Source organism: Neltuma alba, unplaced genomic scaffold (genome assembly GCF_004799145.2).
Source record: "Neltuma alba isolate B1F8T4 unplaced genomic scaffold, ASM479914v2 tig00013182_pilon, whole genome shotgun sequence".
In the NCBI taxonomy this organism is placed as follows: domain Eukaryota; kingdom Viridiplantae; phylum Streptophyta; class Magnoliopsida; order Fabales; family Fabaceae; genus Neltuma; species Neltuma alba.
The window spans coordinates 267626-284850 of record NW_021637492.1 but is presented as its reverse complement, the minus strand read 5'-3'; the positions used below and the strand labels follow the sequence as shown (position 1 = coordinate 284850).

The window sequence follows — 17225 nt, the reverse complement described above, 5'->3', positions numbered from 1 at the left end:
TTAATTAATTATATGTGTTTGCATAAATTACAACAGCTTCTGCTCATTCTCCGTCTCACTCGCATTCTTTGTAACTAAGGATATATTTAGAAAAAAAAAAGACATTTTTATATATTTATTACCTTTAACTTATTTTAATCAACTTCTTAATCTACATAATTCTGTTATTTGTAACTTATAAAAAGACTAAGAGTACTAACGCCTAGTTTGATTTGCTATTTTCAAAACATTTTTTTTTGAAACAACAACACTGTTTGAAAATTTTTTTTAAGTTAAATTTTTTGTAAAATAAGAAATAATTTGTTTTAAAAAATAAAAAACAAGAACTATGTTTTCTATTTTTTTTCCCGTAAAATTTCTTTTTTGTCCCTGTAAAATTGGCCAACAAATGCCAGCCCAATCTTCTTTTAGCGTTTTTGATGGCTTTAGCACTTGCCTCTCCAGGTTTACCTGGTGTTTCAAACAAGTTCTTATATATTTTTTCCAAATATAATTTTGTTTAGAAGAATATAATCATCCAAATATACATATATGTTTTATTTTTTCTCAAAATTTGTTCTAAAAAAAACAATTTCCTAATAGTCTATCTGAAATTTTGAATACCATTTTTTAATCCTATATATATTAATTATTTATTATTAAAATAAAAAATTAAGTTATATCTTTAACCTTTTTTTTAACTGATATCTTTAACCTACTTACTCTTTTAATTTTGGCAACTTTTTCATAAATGCAATTTGTATTTTATTTTATGGAAAAAAGAAAGAACCAGAGGTTGTATAAACAAAATGAAATCTCGGTATATAATTATAAGTTACTCAATAGATCATTAATAAACTTTTTCTAAATATCGATCACTCCTATTTCAACTCACTAGAAGACTATAATGCTAATGGTTTTTATCTTTAATCTTAAATATAGGTAAAGTTGAAACAGTGTTTCACATTTTCAAACAAATCAAATTTAATGAGTCAACTAACTCTTCTTGATTTTGATGAATAAGTGACTTGTATAATATTATTTCATCTTTTGTTCTAGAAACAATGTAAACCATATTTATCGGAAAGAACAAAGAATGAAATTAAAAAGAAATTTATATATAGCTATATATACAACTACAACAAGTCTTATTTTACTGGGTGGATTGTACGAGATCATTATACTCTATCAACAATTAAGTCTTTATATACAATTATATAAAAGAGAAATAAATCGATAAAAAGTTATTTTGTTTTAACTTGAGTGGTAAGCTGTGCCTCAACACCTTTGAATCAACTGAACCTGATGATTCAAATTCATGTTAAAAAAACAATTTACAAGGTTCTATATGATATGGCCATTGAGAGAGTTCAGAAAATACAGTGATGGCCTAGAAAAAGCTTAGGCAAAATACAAACACACGTTACTCGTAAAATGCTGACTTATTCATTATATATCATCAGTTACTTCGTGCTCCGAAACATAAGGCACATTCAGATCAAAATCCAGAATTTTCGAACCTGCAGATTGATGACTTGCCTCTCCCAATTCCTCTTCATTACTGTTATTCTCTTGATCATTCGAACTTGATCCTAATCTCTCTTCACTAACAATCAGAGACGCTCCTTCTCCTTCTTCTTCTTCGTCCTCTTCTTCTTCACAACTCATCAGTCCTGCACTTGACAAAGCTCCATTGATGCAAACCTTGTCCTCTTCTTCTTCTGCTTCTCCTCCTCCTCCTCTTTGTTCTTCCACTACTTCCTTCCCCTTGGTGCTTATAACTATGTTCTTTCCTCTGTTGTGTTTGGATTTGTGTCCCCCTAAAGCTTGAAAACTCGAGAAAGGTTTATTACAGATGTCACAGACATAGCTTTGTGACTTTTTCACTTCTTCCTTCAGAGTTCTTATCAGCACTTCTCCTTCTGACTTGATAATCTCTGGACCTTTCTTTAACTTCTTGTTCTTCTTCCTAAGCTTCTTCTCTTTCATTAAGCTGATCACTTTCATCTCCCAGATATTATTCTCATCAGCTTTTAACTCTAGCTTCTCCTTGTAATCCGAGCTTTGTTTTCCAGGTTGTGAAGAACCAACATCATTCACATCCCTATTCCTTTTCTTCACTGGTAATAGTGGCTCGTAGCTTCCATAGAGATACATCTCAATAAGGGTTTGAGCTGCTTCTGCAGCTCCAATGCTTTTTCTTCCTCTTCTATCTTTCTTGCGCCAGCTACTTCCAGAACAAGATGAAGAAAGATCAACTACTACTGACTCTTCTAAAGTTGAAGATGAAGATCCATTATTGTTGTTAAGATTAACTTCATCATTATCTTGATACTTATCTTCTACTTTGAAGACTTCTGCAGAAGAAGAAGAAGCCAGAACGTGATCAGTGAAAGGAGGGTTCATACCTCTCCATTCTCTCTCAGGATGAGATCTCATATGGCCGAACAATGACTTCTTGGAGGGGAAATTCTTGTCGCAGACACAACAACGGAAAGATCTCGAAGAATTGAGATTCCCAATGTTCGATTTGATGATGAGATTATCATCGCCGACGCAATCCTCGGAGATATTATTGGGCTTGATTCTTAGGGTATAATTATTTGAAGGATATTGATGACGATTCACCTTTTCTCGTTCTTGAGCCTGACTCTGCGCCTCCATCTTTTTCTGAGCTTGAATGTGATATCTTCTGTGACCTCCTAGGGCTTTTCCAGAACTGAACTCTCTTCCACAGAAATCACAAACTCGAACTGATGACGAACCTGAAGCTGAAGCTCCGTTAGTTTTACTCTCAGATTTTCCTTCGCGGAGCTCCAAGTAAGACGAAAACGGCTTTTCGCTCATCTTCTGTAACTCGTCGGAAGATCCCTGATCGAACCCTTCGTTATCCTTCTGGTCCTCGATCATCTGAAGAGTCGTCGTCGAAAATTTAGAGTGCGAAACTCAAAGAGCAATAAAAAATTGAAGAAATTTATAACTCACCTGATCAAATCCATCACCGTGAGACTTAACTTGCCGATAAAAAAGAACCCTATTTTCTTCGTCAGAATCCATCTGGGTCCACCGTCAGAGAAAACCAAAAGTAACCGATTGATCAGACTTCAGAGGCTGGTTTCTTGATCATCAGAAACGGCGAAACCTACTTAAGACCCATACGTGTTGAAGGTCAAAGTAGAGAGAGAAAAAGAGAGAGAAAGTGAGAGATCATTAGGTTTTGATTCTGCGAGGAAGAAGAAGGAGAAAGAGAGAAAAAAGTGAGATTTGCTGAAACTGAAAGGGGAGCAAAGTGGTTAAAGGGAAGAAGGGAAGAAGAGAGGGCAATTGAGCTTTAAGGCAAACGTGTGTGAAATTGCGAGAGAATCTCCAAAAATTGATATCTGCAATAAAGTGAGTCTTTAATGATTTTCTAAACCTATAACAGATATTTTACTCTGTCTGACTCTCTGTGTGTGACCATTACTTTAAAATCTTTCTGCGTGAACCTTTTTTATTAAAAAAAAAAAATTATGCACAAAATATATAAAATTACAAATTTATATTAATATTATTGTTATTATTATTTGGCGTAAAATAAAATCTTAAAATTTGTTTTCAAAGAATCAAAGTACACACAGTTTGAACGTTAACCAATTCTTTGACCATCTACTTTCACTGATTTGAGTGATAGAAGATGACGGGTGCATTATGTGTATAGTAAAAGTTTTACGTACCCGAAATTTTTATACGTATTCCATCTAAACTTTTCAATCCAAATATTAAATTTATTTTTTTAATTTCTTTTGGCCTGAAAGTCACCGCATTTATTAGGTTTCCAAGTTTCCGTATATATTATGCTGAAAATTTGATCTTCCTGGTCCCTTCTAATCCAGCTTTTCGTATGCTTAATAACTAATAAGATGCACCTCACTACTCCCTAGTATTAAATAGCTTTTATTATTATTAAATTATTATTATTTGTGAATATTACTCCAATCCATATTATAATTAAGTCATTTGTAGGAGAAAAATTTGATTATAAATATGAGTCATTTGAAGGGTTATTAATGACTGTTTTCTAATTTCATCCCTATTTACTTTTGGTTGAAAAGAGAGAAAAATAGGAGAGAGGTGATAATAATTTGTAAATGTAGAGAAAAAATATTTTTTCCTAAGAGTACATTTAAAATTTTTTATCAATTTAATACATATTTAAAGAGTTTCTTAACATGTGAATATGAGTCCTTATCGTAGGAACCGGAATTGTTACATTGCACTTTGCAGTGGGTTTGAATTTTGAACAATAAGCTACATTTCGACCCGGAAAAAAATTAAGTTACATTAATCATAAATATTTACAATTATGTGAATGTTGTGATTTTGCTAGGAAAAAACTAAAACAGAAAGATGTGATCTGTTATAAATTAAATGTTTTATATAAATTTTAATGTTATCTAACTCAAAAGAGACATCACATCCAAAAAAAGATGCGAACCATTTCTCAACATTGTTTAATTCATCGAAATTTTTTAATCATAATAAAATAAATTTATACTTCTTAATAATTATTTATTATCCAATGAACTAGCTAGGTTGAGTATTTTATATTATCATTATGTATAAAATAAATATAATAAAACCTTTATCTTGCTGTAAAATGTAAAAATATTTTTAGTGATCATAAACAGGCAAATTAAGCATTGTATGTACAGCTTAAATCTAAAAATAATTTATGTGGTATTTTAGTTAAAGAAAGATAAAATAGGAGAGATAAAAGATTTTTTTTTTTTTACTATTTATAAGCGACATTGTAAATTTTTGTTATAAATATATTATTTTGTCATTTTTTTTCTAAGAACATAGGTATTCTGTCATTGAATACAATTATGTTCGAGGTATTATTGGGTACTAAATATGAGAATTTCTTCCTATGAAAATTCAAAATGTATTGCAGCTTATTACTATCAAGAACCTTATAATTTAACTAATTTATACATACCAAGAAAAATAGTTAAAAGTATTCAATTTATTATAAAATTTAAGTGATCTCTAATATTACATTCATTAACTACAGTAAATTTCAACGTTATATTAATTTTTTACTTTCTTACTATCCTTATTAAATACAGGTCTACATGGTAAAAAAGCATTTATCAAAGGGTCTTATAAAACAGACCAAAAAACAAAATCCTTCTACCAGGGGTCCTATAATAGGTCAGGGAGAGCATATTTTTATATTAAATAAAAATAAAGTTGAATAATTGTTAAAATTTAAGGTAGAGTTAAGAATTTTCTTAGTCTAACCATCTAAGTGAAACATGTAAGAAGTGATTTACAGATATTATCATGAAAGTAAATATTTTCCCCAAAATTAAGATATCGGCGTAGAGGACCCCATTTATACTTTTATATTTTTTGGCCAACCCATTCATATTTTTATATACCCCTATATTAATGTGCATTGTCGCCTTTTAAAAAAAAAATTTTCTGGGTCAGTATCGGTTTCAAAATCTGAAACGATAATACTGAGAAGTTTTAATCAATGCGTTAATTAAATTAGAGACAAGTATTAATTGATATAAACTGTATCTGCATCTGTTGAACTTAGCTTTAAATAAAACCTTTTTTTCCTATTGCCAAAGAGCTTAAAAGAAAACTTCTTATATAGCGATTTGGAGTTATCCAATATAATTGCTGCGCCTCGAACAGTTTATACTCTACAGTTTGCGAATTGGGATCAAACTTTAGCCATTTAAAATTATTTATTTATTTGTGGGAAAAACTTATATACTTAAGGTTTTTATTTCCAACTAAATTGAGACATGTGGACTTTTTTTATATATTATTTACTTAAGGTTTTTACGAATTAGAATCTTTATGAGAAGAGGTTTATATTTAGTACTTAACAATACATCGAACAAGACTATTTTAAATAAAAATATCAGTACCTATGCATTGAAAAAAAAGAAAGCAAAAGTCAAGTATCACCATGGAGAGAGGAGGAAAGCGTTGGAGAAAAATGACCCAAAAAAAAAAGTGTTTCCATGATAAAATAAAAGATGGAGAATGGAGTAATCAGGAGGAAAAAAAAGGGAAAAAAAATTCCCCCCACTTTAAATAAAAGAATAAACTTTAAAAGACCCAATAATTTCATAGTTGCATAGCCTAAAAAAATTAAATAATAAAATTTTCGAAAATTAATATTTAATGACATATGTATAGAAATCACATTAACTATTGTCACAAAAAATCACATTAAATAAATATAATTAACTATTTTAGTATTAATTTACAGTTTTTTTCCAATATAATAGTACCTTAACAACTTTATTTCTATAATTTTAATTGTTATATTTCTCCTAAAATTAGCACATTGTGTGTATAAATATTTATTTAATAAAATTCATATGCTTTTTAATCATTTTATATTTAAACTTGCTTTTCAATTAATCATCGAAACAAATTTTAATTTGTCAAACTAACTTTTTTACAAGAGTCAATCTAAATATAAATTACATTATACTGTTTGACTTTTATTCTATTTTAAATTTGCAAAAACCAGATAAAGTAAAAATCACCTTTGCTTGTATTAAAAAAAAAGAAAACCATATTGAAGGTACCTATACTTTCTCTCAATTTTTAATTTGGTACCTATGTGTTTTTTTCCCTTTAATTAAACATTTAATTTTATCTTTTTAGCAACATTAGCTATTATAACTTTGTTCTATTGATATTTTTAGTCTCTACATAAGGATTAATGATGTTAATAGAGGAAAAATAAAGATTTAGTTAAGAACAAAAAACACATAGGTACCAAATTGAAAATTGAAAAAAAGTATAAGTACCTCCAATATGGTTTTCCTTTAAAAAAAATTAATTTTTGCTACCGCTAATACAAATACATATCTAAATGCCGTTTTTTCTTTTTTGTTTTGTATCCAACCAAGTGCTCAGGTGTTAGCTCTTAGATGCTTTCTCTCTCATCTCCCCCAACAGGATTATCTTTTTGGTTAAAGAGGAGGAAGAGACCATCAAGAATTTTGGTTGCAAAACTGGATTTTGCTCTTCTAAAGATGGAGAATAGTGAGAAGAAGAAAGAGTTGACAGAGATAAGAAATAGAGCATCTAAGAATTGACACCTAAATGCTTAATGGGATCCGCAAAAAAATATAGAGGACATTAGAGCAATTAACGAAGAGATGATATTTTTACCTCTTTTCAAAAAATTTATGTGAACTTTTGTACTCAATGTTTGATTATGATGCTGGTAAACATTTATTCATGAATATATGACATCATGATGATGTGGCCTGGACCACTAATGATTATTTTTCACTTTTAGTAATACATAACAATAAAAACTACACATGCAAATTCTAGGGGCCCATGCAAGACCATAGAACAGCAACCATTTCATACCAACAATATATATAGACGACAACGTGATTGACGTCGTTGAAGCATATTTAATGATATAACGACTAGGAAAAATTATAACACAAACTAGGCATTTTTTTTTCTAGACATAAGTATTTTTTTTATTAAAGACAATCATATTAAGATACTATTAAATGTTAAATATGAGCACTTCTTCCACTAAGGATTTAAATATTTGTTCGTCTAGTTTCTTCTAACTAAACCTAATCCTGTTAATAATTAGGTGTTTAATAAAAAGATACCAATTTGAATACGGGTGAACAAACTTGTATCAAGCATTTATTATTTATAAGATAAACAATCTTACATTTAAGCAACTTAATAATACAGTACTAAGTCTCTCACAATTTATATATCATTCATTTGAATAATACAAATGACGTATATTAATTATCATTTATGTCACTCGACTTGAAATTAATTTTTAAACTTTAATCAAATAATCATAATTTATGATCATAATTATATATTATTTAAGAAACATATATGAATCAAACAGGGTCAAGCAGGATGGTGAGGGAGATGTTTTAGGCGCGTATCACTTATTCATAGACAAAATTTTTAATGGTTTTAATAACTATTTGACGACAAGGATTAAAAGATTTAACAGGAAAAGTTTAAGTATCCAATAAGAAAATGCATAAGGACCTAATTCAAAATTAGTAAAAACTACAAGAACTTTCAAATTATTTTTTCCGAAAGGGAAAAAAAAGAGAGAATAGAGTGTAATTTTTATCCTTCTAATTTGATATATATATATAGTTTTATATTTATGTTGACGTCCCCTAGACTAGATCAGAGCAATCAAACTTAAAAAAACAAATTGCAAGCTAGAACCTTACCTATTTTTATCGGTCTAGAGCTTTTATTAGTTTGTTTTGTGGTCGACTATAATAGATAGTCCCCCAAACAAAATCATAACGCCATTTGCATATATCAATAAAAATAGAGATAAAAAAAAAGTTAAATGGAAGTAATAAAATGTATGCATAATATCCCACTCTTTTTGTTCCTGGTTGTGTTGTGTGTTGGTCTTTGTGCATACTTCAATTTGGCATTCTTTTACTTTTTCTTTTGTAAGCACCACCGCTCTTTTTTTTTAATATAAGAGATATTTAATTAATTTGAATAACTTAAAAAATTAAATAAATTACTTAATTTTAACAAATATGATATTATCTCTCTAAAATATTCTTATATAATATTAGATTATATATTAGTTCAAATGCTTGGAAGTATATTTGTTGGAAGAGACGAAAACTTTTTCCTATCTAAGTCTTGAAGAGAGACACCCTTGATTAAATAAAAGAAAAGATTATATTTCTTTTATCTTAAATGTAAGACTTATTTTGTGGTATAATCATTTTGCAATATAAATTATAGTACAAAATATGTCTTACATTTAGGATCAAAGGAATGTATAGGTTTATAAATTAGATAAATTAAATGAGAAAAATGATAAATATGATAAATAAAATGAATTAAGATATGACATTTGAGACCAAAACCAATTTCCTAACTAGTTTCTACGTCTAGGACAAGAAAAGTACTACTTTCGATCCTTAATATAAGAGCTAGTTTGACATTCAATTCGGTTCTAAATATAAAACTCCAATCCACTTTGTCTCTTATATTTATATTTTTTTTCAAAATAATCCTTGTAGCAGTTACGCATATTAAATATTTTACCATATCGTAATTCTAGATAATACACATAATTAGTAAAAGTATTTTAGAAAAAATAACACTTATTTTTACAAATAACTACTTAACAAACTTTTTAATCTACAAATTAGTTAACTTTGTATTAAACTAGAGGTAGTAATTTTAACATTAATCTAGCTCAATATAGGTTTTAAAAATAAGCGGTATGAAGTTAGCTTAGGTGCCTTCTGCCCATCCAAGATAATCAATTTATAGCTATTATTGTGGCATATTGTGAATATTTAATTATTTAATCCAGCTTTTCTTCGCTGAATCTAACAAGTATATTGAAACTAACTTAAAAATATAAATTTATTATAAATAATTATTTTCTTCCATGTATCGTTTGTAAAACTTATAATAAAAATCTATGTAATATATGAAAAAAGCTTCTAACCGTAGATTTAAAAAAGCAAAAAAAAAAAAAAAAAAAGATAGAGTTTCTTTCGGCCAAAGAGAGTCCATCAACGTGATTTAAGTGATTGCATAACTGGTCTTCTTTTGGTCTTTTTACCTAATGATAATTATAATTTTATGATTATGAACAGTAAATATCGACTCAAATCTCAATTAGTTAAGATATTTTTTTTTCGGAATTTGAAAATTTAATTACAAAATTAAAAATAAATACTCTTCGAGCCGGCACACGTAACCAAATTGGGAAGCTTTCGTGCACATGAAGTGGGAGAGAAGCCATGTATTATTCATCACTCATAAATATACTTTCTATCAATTTTCTATAAAATATAAATATATAAATATAAGTTGGCAAAAAAAAAATAAGTATATAAATATAAAGATTTGTTTTATATCACATCATATTTCGCATATTATTGCATAAGGGGCCGCAAGTCCAACGCAGCGAGCATTACTAGTTATAATTTGTGAATATCATGTTCTACCGTAACGAGTTTTAATAATAACATATAAATGAATTCTTCAAAGTTCAAAGTTCAAGCTACTCTCCAATGATTCAAATGCTAATAAGTCAAGAATTTTAAGCTGCTGCATTTTGAGAAAGAGGAAAAAAAATAGGTGCAATCAGAACAGATAATAATGCGAACTTTCAGGTACTTAAAACTGGAAAATTAAAATGCAGTTGCAGGAGCTCAATCTGCAAGAGTCCTTGACATGTTGGTCAAATAATACGAGATCAGCTTCAAATCCCAAACAGAAGCTAACCAATACTATCTACACCAACTTTGAAACTTCCACTTTGTTCATACATGCAAGTCACTTGTATCCCTTACTGGCATGCCAAGAAATACATTAAATTGATAAAATTTATCATATTTGCCCCTATTGAAAAAAAGGTATTGAACAAAAATATCTTGGACATTTTCTTTCACTTATTTTCTTTATTGTATTCAATAGGGGTAAAATTGAAAAAAGATCATTAATTATCCTATAAGTGATTTATATATATATGTGTGTGTGATCAAACATTTCTCTTACAAGAGACTTGCATATAGAAACAAGGTAATATATGCATGGATGACAAATCTCTAGTTATAATAAAACTCAGAAGGACATTTCAATGTAAGAACTGTGGTGAGCAAAAACTTCCTCGGAAATTGCTAATGTCCCCTTCTACGCATACAGTTCTATTTTGTGTGCACTGATCATGATTAGTTGAGTATTTATTTCTGAATATTTATGACATTGTTTCATTACTTCAGAGTTCAGACCCAAAAATTGTTTCAACACTCACAGCTGTAGACTATCATAGCATCAATTTGCAATATAAGCATGAATCCGAGACCAATCACCTCAATAACCTAAAAAGTTGTTCATCTACTATGTATTCTTTGGCACCTTCAAGATAAAAGTTTTTGGCACCACCATATGGCATGCACCTCTTACTTTCCTGATGCATCTTAGGGCTCAGTCTTCCTGTTTCTTGTGGCTCCACATTTCTTTCATTACGAGTTATGTTGTCTGCGCTCTCTGGACAAACATTTGTGTCCTCATTATCTTTGCTACAAGTTTCATTGTTCTTTCTTTCCTGATTAACATCAATTAAGTAATTTGCTTGTGGTGATCCTTTGACATCATGCGAGTTAGATTCGTCTTGCGAAGGGAGTTCGGAATTTGGCTTTTCTAAAATGGGGTCCTCAATTACCGGCATAACCTGCAATATATCAAGCAAATAACATTAGTCAATTTTTCGTTTTAGTGATAAAAGACGAATGTTTATGAGAAATAATAGAAGGAACTTCTGGTTAGAGGATAAGAAATCTTCCATCTAGAAATTAGAAAATAAAAGGGGGGAAAAAAGCACAAGACAGAACAAAGTCCTTATCGAATTTTGGGTTACAGGAGAGTTTTATAGTCTCTTTGCATACAAGACATTATCACAATGTTCTAATAATGTAGATTATAGGATATCATGTGAAGACTTCAGCAGGACACGGAGTAGTTTCAGCTTTGGTGCGTCTTTGAGTTCATAGTTTAAATACCTCAGAATTATCTGTTTGTGATACTTTGATAGGTGAGCTAGATTCATCTTTCAAAGGGCGTTCGAAATGTAGCTCTTCTACAATGGGGTCCTCAATTACAGGGATAGTCAGCAATATATCAAGAGAATAACATGAGTCAATTTTTCTTTTTGCAGATAAAAGAAGAAAGTTTATGAGAAATAATAGAAAGAACTTTTGGTACAGCTCAGGACAGAACAAAGTCCTTTTCAGACTTTGTGGTATAGGAGAGTTTTATAGTCTCTTTGCGTACAAGATATCATCACAATGTACTAGTTATGTCGATTATTGGATATCTTGTGAAGCCACAAGCAGGACATGAAGTAGTTTCACTTTTGGTGTGTGCTTGAGTTCACTGATTAAATACCTCTGAATTAGCTGCATGTGGTGATACTCTGAGATCTTGTGAGCCAGATTCATCTTTCAAAGGGCGTTTGAAGTGTGGCTTTTCTATCAAGGGGTCCTCAGTTAAAGGAGGTTTGTTCTCAACTATGCATGGCAATGCAGAGATAACCTGTAATATATATTATGCCGATAACACCAGTCACTACTAGTTTCCTTTTTTTCCCCCTTTTGGATAAAAGAAGAGACTTCATGAGAAAGAAGAGAAGGAACTTCTAGTTAGAGAATAAGAAATCCTCTACGTAGGAAATACAAGAAAAAAGTTCTAAATAGAACAAAGTCACAAAGTCCCTATCAAGCTTCATGGTGAAAAAGTGCTTCAGTCTCTTTGCCTATAAGAAATTACCACAATGCACTACTCATATAGATTATCGGACATTAAGTGAAATCTTGAGCAGGACATAAAGTAGTTTCAGTTTTAATGTGTGGCTGAGATCATTGTTTATCTTGAAATTAATATGGAGTCTCATTTTTGTTGAATCCAGTATCTAATTTTGGACATTATATTTTCAAAGGATTTATCTATAGTTTTCTGATAATTTATGACCATAAAATGATTATTTTCCCGATATTTTCTACTTGGACTGCTCCATTAGAAATAATAAACCTTACCATATTCATTGTTAACCTTTCTTTTGGATTCTTTCTTAGACAATTCTCAATTACTTGGACCAATGAAAAAAGCTCTTGATCATCGTAGGAGCTGCCGATTTTTGGATCCACCAATTGTGGGTAAGTCCTTCCTCTGAGAAGTGGCTTTGCCTGAAGAAAAAATGGATGAGAGTGAAGAATCAAAACATTTTTCTAGATGGGCTGGGACAAAGTATTATTAAGAAAAAGGGCGAAGCAAAGATAATACTTTTATATAATACTAATTAGGCTTGTAACTTTTAGAAAAAAATCATGGCTCTTACCCAGTCAATAAGACTTTTCTTCCCTGAAACTTTATCCATAACCCTGTGCCCGGTGATCAGCTCTAAAAGAACCACACCAAGAGAGTACACATCTGCCTTAGTTGAGAATTTTCCACTCTCCAAAAGTTCTGGAGCCTCGTATCCAGTATTCTCAACCATTTTCTTCTTGCTCCAATTCTTCAATTCATTTTTGGATTTTCCAAATCCAAAATCTCCTACCTATAGATTTATGTATCATCCAAAATACAAGTTAAAAGCTGAGATGATGAAATGCCTATTCAGATTAAAACTTAGATTTTGCAGCTATCAAGTTCAAGTAAGTACCAGCGCTTCAAAATCATGAGTTAGAAGAATGTTACTTGGTTTTATACTTCCATGAATTGTATTCTTCTCATGCAAATACTTTAGACCTCTGGATAAACCTATTGCTATTTTCACCCTCTCTCTCCATGTCAGTGATCTGCAACTTTGTCCTGCACATTGCACAAGTTTCCTTCCATTAACTTTACATCTTCACTAAAGGTCCAAGTATAAAGTCTTCAAGCTCCATTGCAGACAAAAAGTTGTAAATGTATTTACCTGATAAATGCTGGTCAAGCGAACCATTGCATGCATAGTCGTATACAATCAGCAATCTAGTTTTATCTATGCATGAACCCAACAACATGACCACATTTTCATGTCTAGCGTTAAAGAGGAACTGAACTTCTGACTTAAATATCTTCTCTTCCTGAGAGCTTGTCATTTGAAGTTGCTTGATAACTATTTTCAGATTGCACTTCAGCTGGCCTCTGAACGAAGGTCCATATACACCTTCAGTTAGAGAGTTCTTAATTGAAAACCCATCAGTAGCCATATGGAGTTCATCATAAGAGAAATCCTTTTGCCACCCAAAATGAGGACGTTTACTTTTGCAGACAGAGCATACAGAAGATTTGGAATCCTTTAACGTGACTTTGACTTTGCAATTATCCAATGAATCTCCGCAAAAGCTACACTGAGTTTGTTCTTCATCGTTATTTTCTCTTGCAATTTGGTTACTCAAAGTTGTGAGTCTTGTGCCCCTCTTTTCTATTTGGAGGCTTCCTTCTGTACAGTTCTGGTCCTGGCTTATCTGATCATCTTTCATGTGATACATCATGTGAATATTGCTGATCTGTTCTTCATCCGGATTCTGCTTATACGCATTTCTGAGACCTATTAAGTCATTATTTCTAATTATTAGTCTTAAACTCCTCTCCATCACATACGGGATGCTTTCAATATTTTTTCCTTCCCGACTTAGCTTATCAACCTTTGTTTGACTATCATTATAATCAAGACATTCCTTCCTCCTTTAGAAAAAAGAAGTTCTAAAAGGAAACAAAGAAAGCAGAACTTCCGACATATCTAGTTGTCAATTTCATTAGATCTGTTTCTACCAGTTTTTTCTTAGGGGATTCAGGTAGAAATACAAGATACAGAAATAAAATATTCTGCAATCTAAATTTTAATTGAATGGGTTATAATATGATGAAAACTATCCTTTCTTACATATGGATAAAACTGACATGTTGAAAAGATCCTCTCCACCTAGAAAGCCTAGTATTATTATTTCATAAGCTGCATGACTGTTACAGTGCTCTTTTCTGTTGATTTTACTACTTATAATTATTCCAAGTCCTCTTATATGTTCAGCCCAAATCACTTTGTGCTATTATGAGTAGAGAAACTAATACCATCGTTGCTTGATATGACTGAATGAATAAACTGTTATTTTGGACATTTCCCTTACCAGTTGAAGAAAAAACCACAGGTCCACCATACGTTACAAACTCCTGGTTTTTGTCCTCTACCATGGTCCTTAGGATTCCTGAACTTTCTGATTCATTTCAGCAGAAGTTGTGTATTCGCCTTTATTTTTAGTTTATCTAATTCAGTCCAGCACTAGTTGTTTATTTACTTTTACTTTTGTAAATTTGTCTTTTTACCTGTGCCGTTTTCTTTTTGTCATTACCTTGTGAGCAGGTCATATCAGGAACAGACAGCTGTATAGATGATTTTTCTGCAGAAGAGTCTTCAACTGCACATAAATCATCAGTATCTTCAATGCCTTGTAATGCGGAGACAACCTGAAATGGTCCAAGTAAACATACAATCAATGTCAAATGTTATGTTGATGACAATGTATAGATATAAAATTGTACATCCGATGGTTTGAGGGAATGAGAAGGGTAAGAGGTTGTGCTGGGAAAGAGTCCTAAACCGAGTTCAATTTTTCTGACAAACAGTTTTGTTTATATGAAATCAGGAATTTCTCAATTTCTTTTCTGTCTAACTTGAATAGAAGAAAATAAAAGTAAATTTACAACATCATTGAAATTAGGACTGTGATCATTTAGATGTATTCTTTGATCTTTGGACTGCATGGACTGCATCCTTTCATATCTTTTACTTGTAAAGTATCTTTTCATTTCTTGATCCAAACGTTACTTCTGCAAGTTCAGCGTTGAAGGACGTAGCTTGGGCTGTTTGAAGGTTATTGGGGTCTTTTGACATTTTGGGGTTATAAAGACGAATATGATTGCTTTGATTTGCAGTCTGATTTCTGTACTGTGATATACCTGGCCCGAGGCATAACTTCAGAACTTTGATTTAGAGAATTCTTTCTTCTTACCATATGTGGTAAAGGCCGGATTCCTTAGCTTCTTTATGAATTTCAGTTCATGGGTATTTAAAGCTATCTGATATTATGTTGTGTCGATACACAACCATAGTCCCACTGTATGGATTACCATGTCCTGCTCTTTCTTTATTTTGCCCTTCCTGTTAGTCATGTTCTAAATCATTGAGACTTACCACATTCATGCTTGATCTTTCCTTGGGATTCTTTCTGAGACATTGTTCTGTTACTTGGACCAACCATTTAAGTTGGTCTTCTTTGTAGGAGCTGCTGATTTTAGTATCCACCAGTTGGGCGTACTTCTTCCCTCCAAGAAGAGGCTTTGCCTGGAAAAAGGGGATCACAGAAATATGTAACAAATTCGGTGACAAAATAAAGCATCGAAGTTCTTGAACCATAAAGTATGTCGAGTAAATCAGTCCATCTGCGTATGTTGTGAAATACTACCTCTAGTCCTTAATATTAATATAAAGGTTAATTTGACATTTAATTTACTAAATATAAGACCCCGAATCCACTTTGTCTCTTATATTTATTTATTTTTTTTCTCCAAGTAGTCTTTGTAATAATTATATATGTCAAAGGTTTCATCAAATGATAGTTCTAACTAATACATATGATTAGCAAGGATATTTTAGAAAAGACAATACATTTGTAACAGATAACTAACTTAACTAATTTTTTTAATCTATCAAACCTAGTCAACTAGTTCTCGACTGAAAATAGCATATATGTATATATTGACGCCTAGTTTCTTTCACAGGATGATATCAACGGTCTTGTTGGGGAGTAAAATAACACAGAAATATAACTGTGGAGGGGCTGTTCGACAGCATTTACTACAAAATGACAGAATGAGTACAAGACCAACTATAATTTTAACATAACAATTCAACACGACATGTTACTTTTACTCATCACATTTGTTAGTTCTTATACAGAAATCTTGACAAATCATGGAGGACGGTACAACTAAGATGATCAATGAATAAATCCCTCCTGCAACAATACGGACATTATGAAAACATAGAAAAAAGCATGTATGTAAGTGCTAGCAAAGAATTTAAAATTTTATATATTCCTGATAAATTTGTTTGGAGAAAAGAAAGGCAATAAGGAGAAGCTCTTTGTACAGATATTCTCAGACACGTAGAAAAATAAAAATCACTTATTACCACTTTTGTGATTCAAATAACAGCATGTGTCCCTTACCCATTGAACCAGACTCTTCCCTCCAGGTACTTTATCAGTAGCTCTCCTGCCAGTGATCAGTTCTAAAAGAACCACGCCAAAGGAGTATATATCTATCTTAGGTGATAGTTTCCCTCTCTCCAAATACTCTGGTGCTGTGTATTCAGAACTTACATTTTTGTTTTTGTGGGATTTCAGTTCCTGTTTTCCTTTTCCTAGGCCAAAATCTCCAAGCTTGTATGCACCATTCAAAGTAAAAAGTCAGTTCGTTAAGGAATACTTGCTTCCCAAGTCAGACAGATGAAAAATTAAGTTTACAGTCACAAAGGTTCAAGTACCAGAGGTTCAAATTCATGGGTCAGAAGAATGTTGCTTGGTTTTATACTTCCATGGATTATATTAATATCATGAAGGTATTTTAGACCTCTAGAGGTACCAAGTGCTACTTTTACTCTTTCTCTCCAAGTCAATGATCCGCAA

At 31.2% G+C, this 17225-nt stretch overlaps 2 protein-coding genes across 2 annotated transcripts; both read right to left on the bottom strand.

The window, feature by feature from the left end:
- Nucleotides 1-1428: 1428 nt before the first annotated feature.
- On the bottom strand, nucleotides 1429-3036 carry LOC114735215 (zinc finger protein ZAT4-like). Its single transcript, XM_028922888.1, has 2 exons — nucleotides 2965-3036; nucleotides 1429-2889 (listed from the first exon to the last, which is right to left on the bottom strand). The coding sequence occupies exons 1-2, from the start codon at nucleotides 3034-3036 to the stop codon at nucleotides 1429-1431; spliced, it is 1533 nt and encodes a 510-aa protein (XP_028778721.1).
- An 8892-nt stretch (nucleotides 3037-11928) lies between these two features.
- Nucleotides 11929-15952, bottom strand: LOC114735214 (proline-rich receptor-like protein kinase PERK10). The gene is made up of 7 exons (XM_028922887.1): nucleotides 15731-15952; nucleotides 14889-15003; nucleotides 13472-14089; nucleotides 13217-13365; nucleotides 12893-13111; nucleotides 12645-12740; nucleotides 11929-12090 (listed from the first exon to the last, which is right to left on the bottom strand). The coding sequence occupies exons 1-7, from the start codon at nucleotides 15950-15952 to the stop codon at nucleotides 11929-11931; spliced, it is 1581 nt and encodes a 526-aa protein (XP_028778720.1).
- Between the last annotated feature and the right edge of the window lie 1273 nt (nucleotides 15953-17225).

Coding starts and splice junctions, on each gene's coding strand:
- LOC114735215 (XM_028922888.1), bottom strand. CDS start 3,036: ATGGATTCTGACGAAGAAAATAGGGTTCTTTTTTATCGGCAAGTTAAG. Junction 2,890..2,964: donor ACGGTGATGGATTTGATCAG/GTGAGTTATAAA, acceptor ACGACTCTTCAG/ATGATCGAGGACCAGAAGGA.
- LOC114735214 (XM_028922887.1), bottom strand. CDS start 15,952: ATGGTTCAAGAACTTCGATGCTTTATTTTGTCACCGAATTTGTTACAT. Junction 13,366..13,471: donor GCTTGACCAGCATTTATCAG/GTAAATACATTT, acceptor TGCAATGTGCAG/GACAAAGTTGCAGATCACTG. Junction 12,741..12,892: donor AGAAAAGTCTTATTGACTGG/GTAAGAGCCATG, acceptor TTTTTTCTTCAG/GCAAAGCCACTTCTCAGAGG.